Source organism: Nomascus leucogenys, chromosome 7b, assembly GCF_006542625.1.
Source record: "Nomascus leucogenys isolate Asia chromosome 7b, Asia_NLE_v1, whole genome shotgun sequence".
Classification (NCBI taxonomy): Eukaryota; Metazoa; Chordata; class Mammalia; order Primates; family Hylobatidae; genus Nomascus; species Nomascus leucogenys.
The window spans coordinates 36,370,425-36,383,095 of NC_044387.1; the positions used below are offsets into that span (position 1 = coordinate 36,370,425).

The 12,671-nt window shown below is 36.2% G+C and overlaps 1 protein-coding gene across 2 annotated transcripts in view; it reads left to right on the forward strand.

The window, feature by feature from the left end:
• The window catches only part of PDE5A (phosphodiesterase 5A), a 140,073-nt gene that overhangs the window by 10,747 nt on the left and 116,655 nt on the right, over positions 1 to 12,671 (forward strand). For both annotated transcript variants that reach the window (XM_003271321.3, XM_003271322.3), the window contains exon 2: positions 10,803 to 11,391. In XM_003271321.3, the coding sequence (XP_003271369.1) occupies positions 10,803 to 11,391 (589 nt within the window). The remainder of the gene's footprint in view (positions 1 to 10,802; positions 11,392 to 12,671) is intronic.

The window sequence follows — 12,671 nt, forward strand, 5'->3', positions numbered from 1 at the left end:
TAAAGCCTAAGTCTGTCTCATCTAGGGCCCTTAACCACTGTGCTATACTGAAGGTCAGTGTCAGTATTAATGCAAGCAAAGCAAAGGCTCATAGATTTAATGTCATGAGGTTTCTAACTCAGGAAGAGGTTAACGTTTTCTTCTACGGCCTCTTTCTGTGGAAGCACATATTTAATGATGTGCCTAAAGACTTTGCCCAAGTGAGTTTAGTTTCCATATATAATTTCAGAGTATAAAAATTGGGAAATCTCAAATGACATTTTAAAATAGAGTGGTTGAAAATTTCAGTACTAGGCCATTATAATTATCTTTTTAGCATTAGAACACAAATACCCTAGTACAGTATATTTTCAAAGGATTTTTATCCTTTGATACATTATTTTAGGCCAGAGTGCAAAACGTATTAAACTAGTTGCTGTACGAGTAGGTTTCATCTAGTTATATTTTTAACTCGTGAGGGTTATTATGTTTATATCAAAAGTTTACTTTGCCTTGTCAATTTTTCTTCTCTTTTACTTTTCTAGTTTTCTTCTTACTTTTCTAGAAGCCAAGAAATATTCTATAAACCTTATAAAATATTTTAATTAATTTTCCATTTCAAGACATCTGGAATATTGAATATGTATTTTAAAGCCTTTCTGTCTTTTTCAAGATTCATTTTGTCACATGAGTGAGCAGTTCCACTTTGGTAGAAAGTAAAGTTATTGCCACAGCGAGACCCTTTGGACACAAACACGTGTGTGTGTGTGTGTGTGTGTGTGTGTATCCCTTTAGCTAATTATATTTGAAATGCAGTTCCAGGGCTTGCATCCCTCCATCCTGTCAACAAGTTTTGTAGTCCTATTTAATACTTCTAGATAGAGGGCATTTGGAAGAAGCCGTGACTTGTGTAGATTAGTGGAAAATTTCTAAAAACCCAAAACATAAGTTGTAGTTTTCTATCTTGTGATAGGTTTATAATAATCTTGAGTGGAAGCGATAAATTGGAAAGGGGGGAAGGTTTTGATTCTTCCCAGATTATATGCCATACAGTTACGTTTAATTTTTTTCAATGAATATTATTAATCAATTTATGAACTTTTTAGAGACTATGAGATGAAGTGTACCCGATATGCAATACAAATCTATTTAAATATCCATAAAAATGTATTACAGTACTAACTTGGCACTATTTAATTTAATCATTAACTTAATTGAGTCCATCATTTTAAGAGTGCCACACTTTTCATTTAGTTACAAAATATGAGCACATAGTATGTGTAAAATGAAATAGCATTTTATTTTTGCCGTGTGTAATTTTGATAAAATAAACTCTTTGTTAAAACTATTGTAAAAGTTGATAACCATTCACCTTCTAAGCTTCCTAACCTCCAGAATTCCTTTTTTTTTTTTAATCATTCACGAATGAATTTGTTCATCCCTTTGTATTACTAAAGACACAAAATGTCTGTCAAGTTTCGCCTTTTCCTGCAGCAGCTGCTGGAACCAGGGTAGTGCACATGCTCATTAGTTTTGCTGGGTGCTCCACTCACACAATAACATCATCCTCTTGATGGGTGCAGTGCTGTTAGCTTCATTCATGAAATCAAAATGTGTTAAACATTATGCTTAATGACACTGATTTTTATATTAAATCATTATTTTATAAGCACTTTGAGCTGCAAGAGTCTTCTGTAAAGTAGAATATCTGGATAATAAACTTCTGATTTGATTCATTGTGTAAAAAGTTTTGAGAGTAAGATTTGAGTCACATTTATGACAAGAGCTCATAAAAGGTTTTAGTCAACTTCCATTTGGTTTTATTTCCTACCATCTAATTAATATGAATTTTGGGGTTCTTTGCTTGCTGAGTATGGAAAAGGATATCTTCGTGAGCCTTAAGTATCATCTGTGGAATATGCAAGTTTGAAACAACAGGTTGTATTGACATTAGTGTTATCTGAAAGGAATAACTTCCAACAGTGATTTTGGGGTGCCCACCAGGGTTTCTAAATATCTCAGGATGTATTGTAAAAGTTTAAAAGCAAAACTAAATTCACTTTTGTTAAAAGGGTATGTAATACAACTCATTTATGGGTAAGAATTTTTTGTGTAATAAAATATGTAGGAAATAAGTGATTGGAGGATAATAAAAGATTTTGGTGAGAAGAGGGGAAGATATGGATGTGATGTAAAACTCAGGCTCTTATCATTGACTATAAATTATTGGCTTCAGTGTTCATTGTATTTTCAATGGCTGTGGCTTTCTTTGAAGTGTTGTCTTTCATTAATAGCTTTGTAAAAGTTAGATCAACTGAAAGACTTCAAGAGGGCAACTAGGCTTTCTTCTGATTGCTTCCAGGTTTGCAGGGCAGTTAGCAAAGATACACTTAATACATGAAAGTAGAGAGTACAGATTATTAGTACAGATACTTCAATGGAATTTGTTTCTGTTTTGTTGTTTTTGCTCAGATGGCTATGATGTAATTTAAACTGTTCTCTTTTTTTTTCTTTTTTTTTTTTTAAACTTAGTAGGATTCGGTCAAGAATGCCATTCTAAAGTATTTGCTTTGGCCAAGGACTTTGAGTGTTCATGGTGCATGTTGCTGGCCTATATCCAAACCCAGTTAGGGCCCCTCAACCTGTGGGCTTGTATCACCAAAAACAACCTTTTTACTGTCATCCTTTTTCTGATTCTCTTGGCTGACCTTTTTGAGGAAATAACAGCCATTGCTCCTTAACCCAGCCCTTTGTCTCCATTGGAATGAGTACTAAGGGTCTAAGAGATAGCAAATTCTTAGATATGTTGAAGAGATTTTGAAATGCTTCCATGTGCATTTTCTAATTTGACTCACACATCAACCCTGTGCAGTGAGTAAAGGAGCCAGAAGACTTTTCCCCTATTTAAAAATGAGGAAGTTGAAGGGCAAAAAGAAGTTAAGCTGATGGACCCAAGGACCACTTCTTGTCCTATTCATACCGCAAGCTGTGGTGGGGAGTCTTAATAGCCTGTTAATACAGCAGCCCGTTTTTACCACTGAAGATCTCAAACTCCAGTGAAAATGAACTCCAGAGAAGTTGTAATTGTTTCAGCATGAGATCCATGTAGTGTTGCAGCTGGAACTAGAATTATCACCTAATTGTTAGTCTGATATTCCTGACTTTATACTCTGGTAAAGACAGTCAGCACCTTACACTTCATAAAAGGCCGGAACTGGTGCTATTTTTCTTGTTTTATCAGGGTTAAAATGGAAACTCAGGGGAAGAAAATTGCTTAGTGCTAGTCACACATCCTATTAGTAACAAATGCTAAGATTATAACCCAGAACTCATGACTGAAAGTGCAGCCTCTCAATGCTTTGTAATCCCAAGAATTTTTGTCAATTAATAAATCTCCCTTTTATAAGTAGATTGCAGTTTGTTTTGTCCCTAGGAAATACATTATGTGGGATGGTGTTTAGAGCAAAATGAATGAACTTGATTTAAGGAGATATTTTATGCTCTAGTTTTACTGCAAATTATGAATCCAAGTGCTTTCAACAGATTCAATTATCATACACAGGATTACAGTGTGGTAGTCCTTTGTGCGCTCTCAATGATAAAATGAGCGATTTGATAGCCTGGAACTTACTAGTATGCTGCATAGAACCTGCCTTCTCTTTGTTGCCTATCCACCAACAATTTCAGTTAGGAAAAGCTATATAGAATGACCGGAGTGGCCAGATCAAATACAGGACACCCAGTTCATCTTGAATTTCAGATACTACTTATACTGAAAACTTATTCATTATTTTTCTGAAACTCATTTTTAGCAGGTTGTCTTTTTTATTTGCTAAATCTAGCAACTCTGGGGATGACTTTTTCTCTAACACATTTATTATACTTCTTTTCAGTACATTGCTTTAGACTTATAAAATGTGACCTGTTTTCAGAGAAACATAGATATGTTGGAATTTATCTAGTTTTTTTTTTATGGACACTATCCTTAAGAATCTTTGTTCCCTGAGTCCTTAGAAATAGTGTTTTTACCCTAAGAGAACAGTGTGTGGTCCTTTTATGACCTGGAGGTAAAGGATTTCATTTGAACATGTGTCGTAAGTCATCTTTCTCTATGCCTTCTCTGCTTGAATTTGAATTTTACTTCTAGATTCAGCTGGATGTTACGGAGTGCCTTCTTCATGGCAAGCACTGATGCTCTGGGAACTTTTATATTCTTAATAGGGTATAGTACCTGGAATAGGAAACCTGGATTTGATTCCTGGTGTTGCCACCAAATAGTAGAATGGGTGTGGTTCAGACATTTAATTAGCTTCATATTTTAGAAAGTAGGATCATTAATGCCTGCCCCACCAGGTTTAATTAAAATTATGTTTTTTTCAGTAGCACTAATGTGAATATTTTTCAAAACCCCCTAGAATTAATAAAGGGAAGGGAAAATAGAGATCCTATCCTAGACCATCGAAGTGATTACCCAGTCAGAACTTCTACTGAGGTTTCTGGATGTCCATCTGTTGCTTTCTACTTTTATATTGGACATGTTCACAATCATCTTTTCCATTACTTATTTGTGTACATTTACCTAACTTTATATGCCAGGAACATCCAATATGTATATAACTTCTGAACACAATATAAACTTTTAAGTTTGAAAGGAAAGATCATGATAATTTTTCTGGAGTTGCTCATTATTCTGTCCCTGGTGCCCAACATAGTACCTTGTGGAAATCTCTGTCTTATGGGAATAATTCATTCCAGAAAAAAAAGACAATTAAAGTTAATTCTATCAAAATAGAAAAAAATTTCATGAGAAGGTTTTGATTGGAGCTTTATCTTGAAAAATAGAACCACAGATTATGAAAATAAGTTTATATTTGAACTATTAATAATAAAATTGAGATTGTAATGACACTCTGCTAATTCTTAGGATGAAACTCTGCTAATTCTGTTAAATAAATTGTAACAGAGTGTAGCCATAAACAATTATCTTCAGTTCATGTTTGGCTTTTGCAGCAAGGTCATAAAGATAATTTTCTCCCTAAACTAGCTTTTTGAATTAATATTTGAAGGCTTCATCAGCTTTGCCCAAGGGGCTTTCTTAATTCAGAATATAATTATTTGACTAATATTCTCTTTGTGAGTATCTGCTATGTCATTATCCTTATTGATTGTTTCTTCAGTTGTTAGCTGGTCTTTAATTGAGCATAACTCTTGTCAGTGGTTTTGTGTAATATTAGAAGGATTCTCCAACATCACTTTAATCTATGTCTAGAAAATCTATATTGTCTTAGTCCATGCTGACTGCTATAACAAATAGCTTAGACTGGATAATTTATAAACACAGATTTGTTGCTCACAGTTTCAGATGCTGGGAAGTCCAAGATCAAGGCACCAGCAGATTCTGGTGGAGGCTTCTCCCTCATAGATGTCAACTTTTATGTGTCCTCACAGAAGGGCAAAAGGAGTTAACAAGCTCCCATAGACCCCTTATAAGGGCCCTCTATTAGGTTGTTCTTCCATTGATTTAAAGAAATACCCAAGGCTGGGTAATTTATAAGGAAAAGAGGTTTAATTGGCTCATGGTTCTGCTGGCTTTACAGGAGGCAGGGTGTTGGCATCTGCCCAACTGGGGCGGCCTCAGGAAGCTTTCAATCATATGGAAAGTGAAGTGGAAACCTGCATATCATATGGTGAGAAAGTTATAGCAAGAGCAGGAGCAAGAATGAGAATAAGAACGGGATGCTGGGAGGTGCCATGTACTTTTAAACAACCAACTTTTAAACAGGGCCCTGAACTCACTCATCATGAAGGGGATGGTGTGAAGCCATTCATGAGGGATCTGCCCCCATAATCCAATTACCTCTCTAAGCCCCACCTCCAACACTGGGGATTACATTTCAACATGAGGTTTGGAGGGGACATCCAAACTACATCAGGCACTAATCCTATTTATGAGGGCAGAGCCCTCCCAAAGGCCCCACCTCCTAATACTATCACCTTCGGGGTTAGGGTTCAAGAGATGAATTTTGTAGAGACATACATTTTAGACCATAGCTTATGTCTTATATAAGAATTTTAATTTCAATTTGCAGGGAATTTGTATTTGCATATGGACTGAAGTATTTTTCAAAAATCAGCGGAGTATAGATATTAGTCTTAAGGGCAAAGGCTCACTTCATTTGGCCATATAGATTGTGCACTGCAGAACTCCAAGGAATGCTAAGGGAAAGATGTGTGAGAAATGAGTTAATTTTATTTGTGGTTGGTTCATCAGTGATTTTGATGTTATGAAAACATATGTTTTCCTCTGCAAGCATGTAATTACAGGGACTCAGATAATCAATAATGTGGTCATGAGAACTCTCTTTCCCTACCACTGGTGGTTAATACAGATTGTTGAATGACTGACTGAGTATGCTACATATGCTTTTCCTATGTCATTTAATATTGAGTTAATGTCTCTAAGAAAATATCCATAAGCAACATTTATGAGACAAATAGAGTAATCACAAACACATAATGTAGAATTTTTAGGCACTGGCTCTGCTTAAGACATATGCTGCGCCAGGCACTGCAAGTATACAAGCATAAATTAGTCATGGTCAGTTGTGAGACTTACACATCCAAGGGGTGATGAACAGTAATCGCTAAAACACAATGTTGATTTTCTGTAATAAACACACCAGCATTTAGATATTCAAAAGACTGTTGTACCTTTTGATGCTTCAGGAGGCTTCATTTATTTATTCATTTACTTCAAGAAATATTTTGAGGACCTACTACTGTATGTGGTAAACATTAATCTAAGTACAGGAGATGCAGCAGTGAACACATAGCACTAATGAAATATCTAGTCAGAGGGGATAGATGATAAAACAACAGATTGATAAACAAGAAAAATAGCAGATAGTGGGAATTTAAATTATGTAGGATAAGAACATGATGTGTCTGGACCACTTTAGGTGGAGCAGTCAGAGATGACTTGTTTGAGCAGGGGATGTGGCAGTGGATCAGCCACGTGCCAATGAGGGGAGAGCATCCCAGACAGGGCAGTTAGAGCTTGGTGTGCTTCAGGAGCGCCAAGGATGCTGGCATGGGCGAGAGGAACCTATTTGTAGGGGATTACAAGAGCTCAGGTTTTATTCTCAGTTCAATGAAAAGCCAAGTAGGGTAACGAAGATGTTGACATACTTTGCTGAAAATTTACTGTGGCTGCTGTGTGGAGAATGGGATTGCAAGGGGGTAAGTATAGGATCAGAGAGATCAATTAGGGGACTATGGCAACAATCCAACTGAGAGATAGTGGGGTTTGGACCAGGGTGGTAGTAATGGAGACAGAAATAAGCAGATTGGGTTATAGGATTTTGGAAGTCAGGTTGACAGAACTTGACTGCGCAACTGAATGTGACAGTTGAAGGAAACAGAAATTTAGAGTAATTCCTATGTGTTTGGTTTGAGTAACTGTGGAGGTGATGGTACTCCATATGTGGGAAAACTGGCAGGGAGTAAGATGAGGCAAGGTGAGATGGGTAGGGTCTTAGGAATTCTGTTTTCACCATTTTAAGTGGTCTAGATATCCACGTGGAGTTGTCAAGTAGGCAGTTTAATTTAAAATTCGAAAGGAGATCTCCATTTCCCATTGAGAAGATAAGAAATAAGTTGGGGCTAAGTTTTGGGTTTGTGGCTGAAATTGTTAAAATGTCTATTTTTATATTGATTTAACAGTTTAGTAACATGTCCACATTTAAAATCACATCAGATATATTAACTTAGACATATTGCTTTTTTCCTGTCTTATCTTTTCCAAAACAGTTTTATTTGAAAGCTTCCTATGCACTGTTGGCAGCTTCACATGCATTTTTAACATCAGTGTCTTTGGCACTATTAGTGCAATTCTGGGGGCTACATAAGCAAATCCCAGAGTGTGTCACCTTCACTTCTAAGGTTTTGAGATACTGAATTATTTTAATTAATGTATGTTGTCTTCACTGGAAATTTTGTCCTAAGTCACAGCATGCATCTATGAAACATTAGGACAATTATATGTTTTTAAAAATCTGTGTAGGTATATGCTTGTGATTTGTACAATACACTTACCTACCACATTGCTTTCGTGCTTCTTCAAATTTGTAATACCTCTTTATTAGAAAGTCAGTCAATTCATAAGGCCAGCGAGGTTGTTTTCCTTTAAATTACTCATTGGATATTTTTTAATTAATTTTTTAATTGACAACAATTATATGTATTTAAGGTGTACAGCATGATGCTTTGATGTATGTATACATTGTGGAATGGCTAAGTCAAGCTAGTTTACATATGCATTGTCTCATACTTATCTTTTTTTGTGGTGAGAACCCTTAAAATCTTCTCTTTCAGCAATTTTTAAATATACAATACATTATTATTAACTATAGTCACCATATTTACAATGGATTTCTTAAACTTATTTCTCCTAAACTTTTTGGAGACTTTTATAACTGTATTCAACTCTTGAAATTATAAGGGAGGTAATATTTTTATCTTTTCATTTTGACCCATTACATTCTGGATGGGGTATCATTTCAGAGTAATGTATATTTAACAAATAATACATCATTGTTCAAAATGAAATAATTAGGGGAACATCCCATAAATGAAAGACTTAGTAAAGACTCAGAAATAAGACAGTGTGTTCTTTTCAAACTCTTTTACATCTTCTGTTTTCACTTAATTAATTCATGTCATACATATCAGTACATATAATCATGTTTTAATGTCTGCCTAGTGTTCTCTTGTATAAATGTGCCATGATGTATTTAGTCAGCCTTCTATTGGTGATATTAGGTTGCTTCTTATCTGCTATAGGAAACGTACTTACTATATACAGTAAATACCCTTGTATTTCCTTTGTCACGTGTAAAATCTCTGGAACAAAGGATACATATATTTAAAATTTGTTAGGTATTGCCTTTTTTTTTTTTTTTTTTTTTTGAGATGGAGTCTCAAACTGTAGCCCAGGCTGGAGTGTAGTGGCGCGATCTTGGCTCACTGTAAGCTCAGCCTCCCGGGTTCAGGCCATTCTCCTGCCTCAGCCTCCCGAGTAGCTGGGACTACAGGCGCCCGCCACCAAGCCCGGCTAATTTTTTTTGTATTTTTGGTAGAGACGGGGTTTCACCATGTAGCCAGGATGGTCTCGATTTCCTGACCTCATGATCCGCCCGCCTCAGCCTCCCAAAGTGCTGGGATTACAGGCGTGAGCCACCGCTCCCGGCTGAAGTAATATCAATTGTTACTACAACCAAAAACTTTGGAGAGTGACTACATCCCTATACTATCTCCAAAACAGTACATTGTCAAACTTTTTTATCCTGGCCTTTTGTTTGGTATAAACAGTCAATTATGTCATTGTAGATTTGAGATTACATTGCTTTTTGTATAGGCAAATTATTTGAAATATCCTCAGTTATAGCAAGTTTTTATCTTTTGAAGGTAAGTTTGAGTTTTCTAAAGGGTCATGTCTTATCAGAAGATAGAGAATTAAGTTAGCTGTTACCATAGGTTTTTTTGTTTTTGTTTTATTTGTTCATTTTCGGAGGAGGAGTTAGTGAGAAACAAGGTCTAATTTTTAGATAAAATTAGTATTTTTACTTGGATTGTAAATTGTTTCAGAAGTTTGTTTCAAAAGAAGAGTTCCAAAAATGTCTAGAGTAATGACACCATTAACTGGTGTAAGATTACAGCGTTCTGAGGGGAATTATTTGAATTGAACAACATGTTTTGGATTGTGTATGATCTGGTATGTTTGTTTTTAAAAGTCACCTACTGTGACAGCTTTAGCTCAAATGAGTTTCTTTCACAGGAGGGTACATTAAAAACATAAATGCCTTCAGTTTTCTTGGACTGCATTTTTAAACTTAGATAAAGCCTACTTTAAAATAGTTGTAGATAATCTAGAAAAAGAGATCTTTTTTTTTTACCATTATTAAACAAACATTATTGGGATAATATTTACAAAAGTCTGATTTTTCTATACAAGATTCAATTATTTGTCTCTTTCATTAATCCTTCTAAACTTATCTACTTTTGCAGTATAGATATAACTATCTAAAATAGGCATAGTAGCAAGCCAAATTTAGACAAATATTTGTTATAGTTTTCAAATATTTAACTTCAGAACAAGTTATGTGTTTTAAACATCAAATTAATGTGCATAGTTATATTTTCCTAAAACTTGGCAAATTTAGTGTCTTTTACTTTTTAATATAAGCTAATTTTGAGAGAAGCAGACTTTATGCTTGGTATGCTGCAATCAGATATATAAAATTATGTATATAGAAGTCAGCCTTTATTAAGATGTTCATTAAAGCAATTGTCCTCTATTGTTTTCCAAAATAAAATTGTCTTTTTTTTTTTTTTTTTGAGAGAGTCTCACTTTGTCACCCAGGCTGAAGTGCAGTGGTGCAGTGGTGTGATCATACCTCACTACAGCCTCGAACTCCTGGGCTCAAGCAACCCTCCTGCCTCAGTCTCCCCAGTAGTTAGGATCATAGGCACGTGCTATCATGCCCACCTAATTTTTTAATTTTTTCTAGAGACAGGGTCTCACTAGGTTTCCCAGGTTGGTCTCCAACTCCTGGCCTCATGCAGTCCTCCCACCTCAGCCTCCCAAGGTGGTGGAATTGCAGGTGTGAACCACTGTTCCTGGCCAAAATCATATGTCTTAAGTAAACCATCTTGTTTTTATTTTCTGTAACATATCAAATTATTGTCTCATCAGTTTAGGAGCTCTCAGGCATAGCACCCTTCCTCTTCAAGTATCTAATGTGTCTGCATGTTCTGTTCTGCAGAGAAATGGTCAACGCATGGTTTGCTGAGAGAGTTCACACCATCCCTGTGTGCAAGGAAGGTATCAGAGGCCACGCCGAATCTTGCTCTTGTCCCTTGCAGCAGAGTCCTCGTGCGGATAACAGCGCCCCTGGAACACCAACCAGGAAAATCTCTGCCTCTGAATTTGACCGGCCTCTTAGACCCATTGTTGTCAAGGATTCTGAGGGAACTGTGAGCTTCCTCTCTGACTCAGAAAAAAAGGAACAGATGCCTCTAACCCCTCCAAGGTTTGATCATGATGAAGGGGACCAGTGCTCAAGACTCTTGGAATTAGTGAAGGATATTTCTAGTCATTTGGATGTCACAGCCTTATGTCACAAAATTTTCTTGCATATCCATGGACTCATCTCTGCTGACCGCTATTCCCTGTTCCTTGTCTGTGAAGACAGCTCCAATGACAAGTTTCTTATCAGCCGCCTCTTTGATGTTGCTGAAGGTTCAACACTGGAAGAAGCTTCAAATAACTGTATCCGCTTAGAATGGAACAAAGGCATTGTGGGACATGTGGCAGCACTTGGTGAGCCCTTGAACATCAAAGATGCATATGAGGTAAACGGGGGACCATGAGAGCAGGACAGGTGCTGGGGAGGGTACTATGGCTGGGGCATTGGATAGCAATCATGAATAGTGGGGATATTTGAAACTGAGATGTAATAATTTGCATACTTATTTAAAACTGGAATGTATGCTAAGAATTTTCCCATCTTTAATTGCCAGAGTTTCTTTCCTGGTGGTTCAGTTGAGGATATGAGCCTTAAGGAAATCTCATCTTGTTTTTCTCCTTAATGATAATTTAATATAGCTCATCTCATGGTTATATTCTCCCATCTTTTTATCTGATCACTATGCATATCCCCATCTATGTTATCCCCACATGAACCTCTTAGGATTTTACTGAGATTCTAAAATGATAGGTGCAAAAACAAAAAAAAACCTCATAGTCTCTTTTAATTCATTCATTCAATTAATCATATTCATTCAAAGTCCCATTGATACCAAAGTCTGGTTTTCTTTCCTTCTATCCTCTCTTTCATTTTTTAAACAGATAAACTTACAGATGTCTTCAAAAAAATGAAAATTTTTGCTGTAAAAGTTTTCAATGGAAAGATTTGTTATTTCTTCTGCTTTTGCTATACCTATGCACAAGTCTTTAATTAAGGGCTTAAAGGTTACACTGTAAGATTCTTCAAATTTCCCATTTAAAATAATCCTTTTTATTAATGGAATTTTAGTTTTAAAACCAAGCATCTTAACTGAATGGCACTTTATATGTTTATGAGGTATCTTACAGTATCTTGATAGAACAATTGTTCTAGCTTTCTACTGTGTGGTACACTATAAAGATTCAGTGGTAATTCTGGCTCAGTTCATTTAATTCAGAGAGTCATAGCTGTTTTATTGTGTTCCTGGTGCCTTATAGTGCCTGGCACATAGGGCTTGGTAAATATTGGTTGAATTAAAATAATAGTACATGCAATAGATAAATAGCATAGAGAGCAGGTCATAACAGATGCCAAGAAAAATGTGATAAGGTTCAGAGAAGCAGGATAGGACATCTAGTGGGAAAGATGGAGGAAGATTTCTTTTTTTTCTTTTTTAAGATGGAATCTCACTCTGCTACCCAGGCTGGAGTGCAGTGACACGATCTCGACTCACTGCAACCTTTGCCTCCCAGATTCAAGTGATTCTCCTGCCTCAGCCTCCTGAGTAGCTGGGATTACAGGTACCCGCCACCACACCTGGCTAATTTTTGTATTTTTAGTAGAGACGGAGTTTCACCATGTTGGTCAGGCTGGTCTCGAACTCCTGACCTCAGATGATCCTCCTGT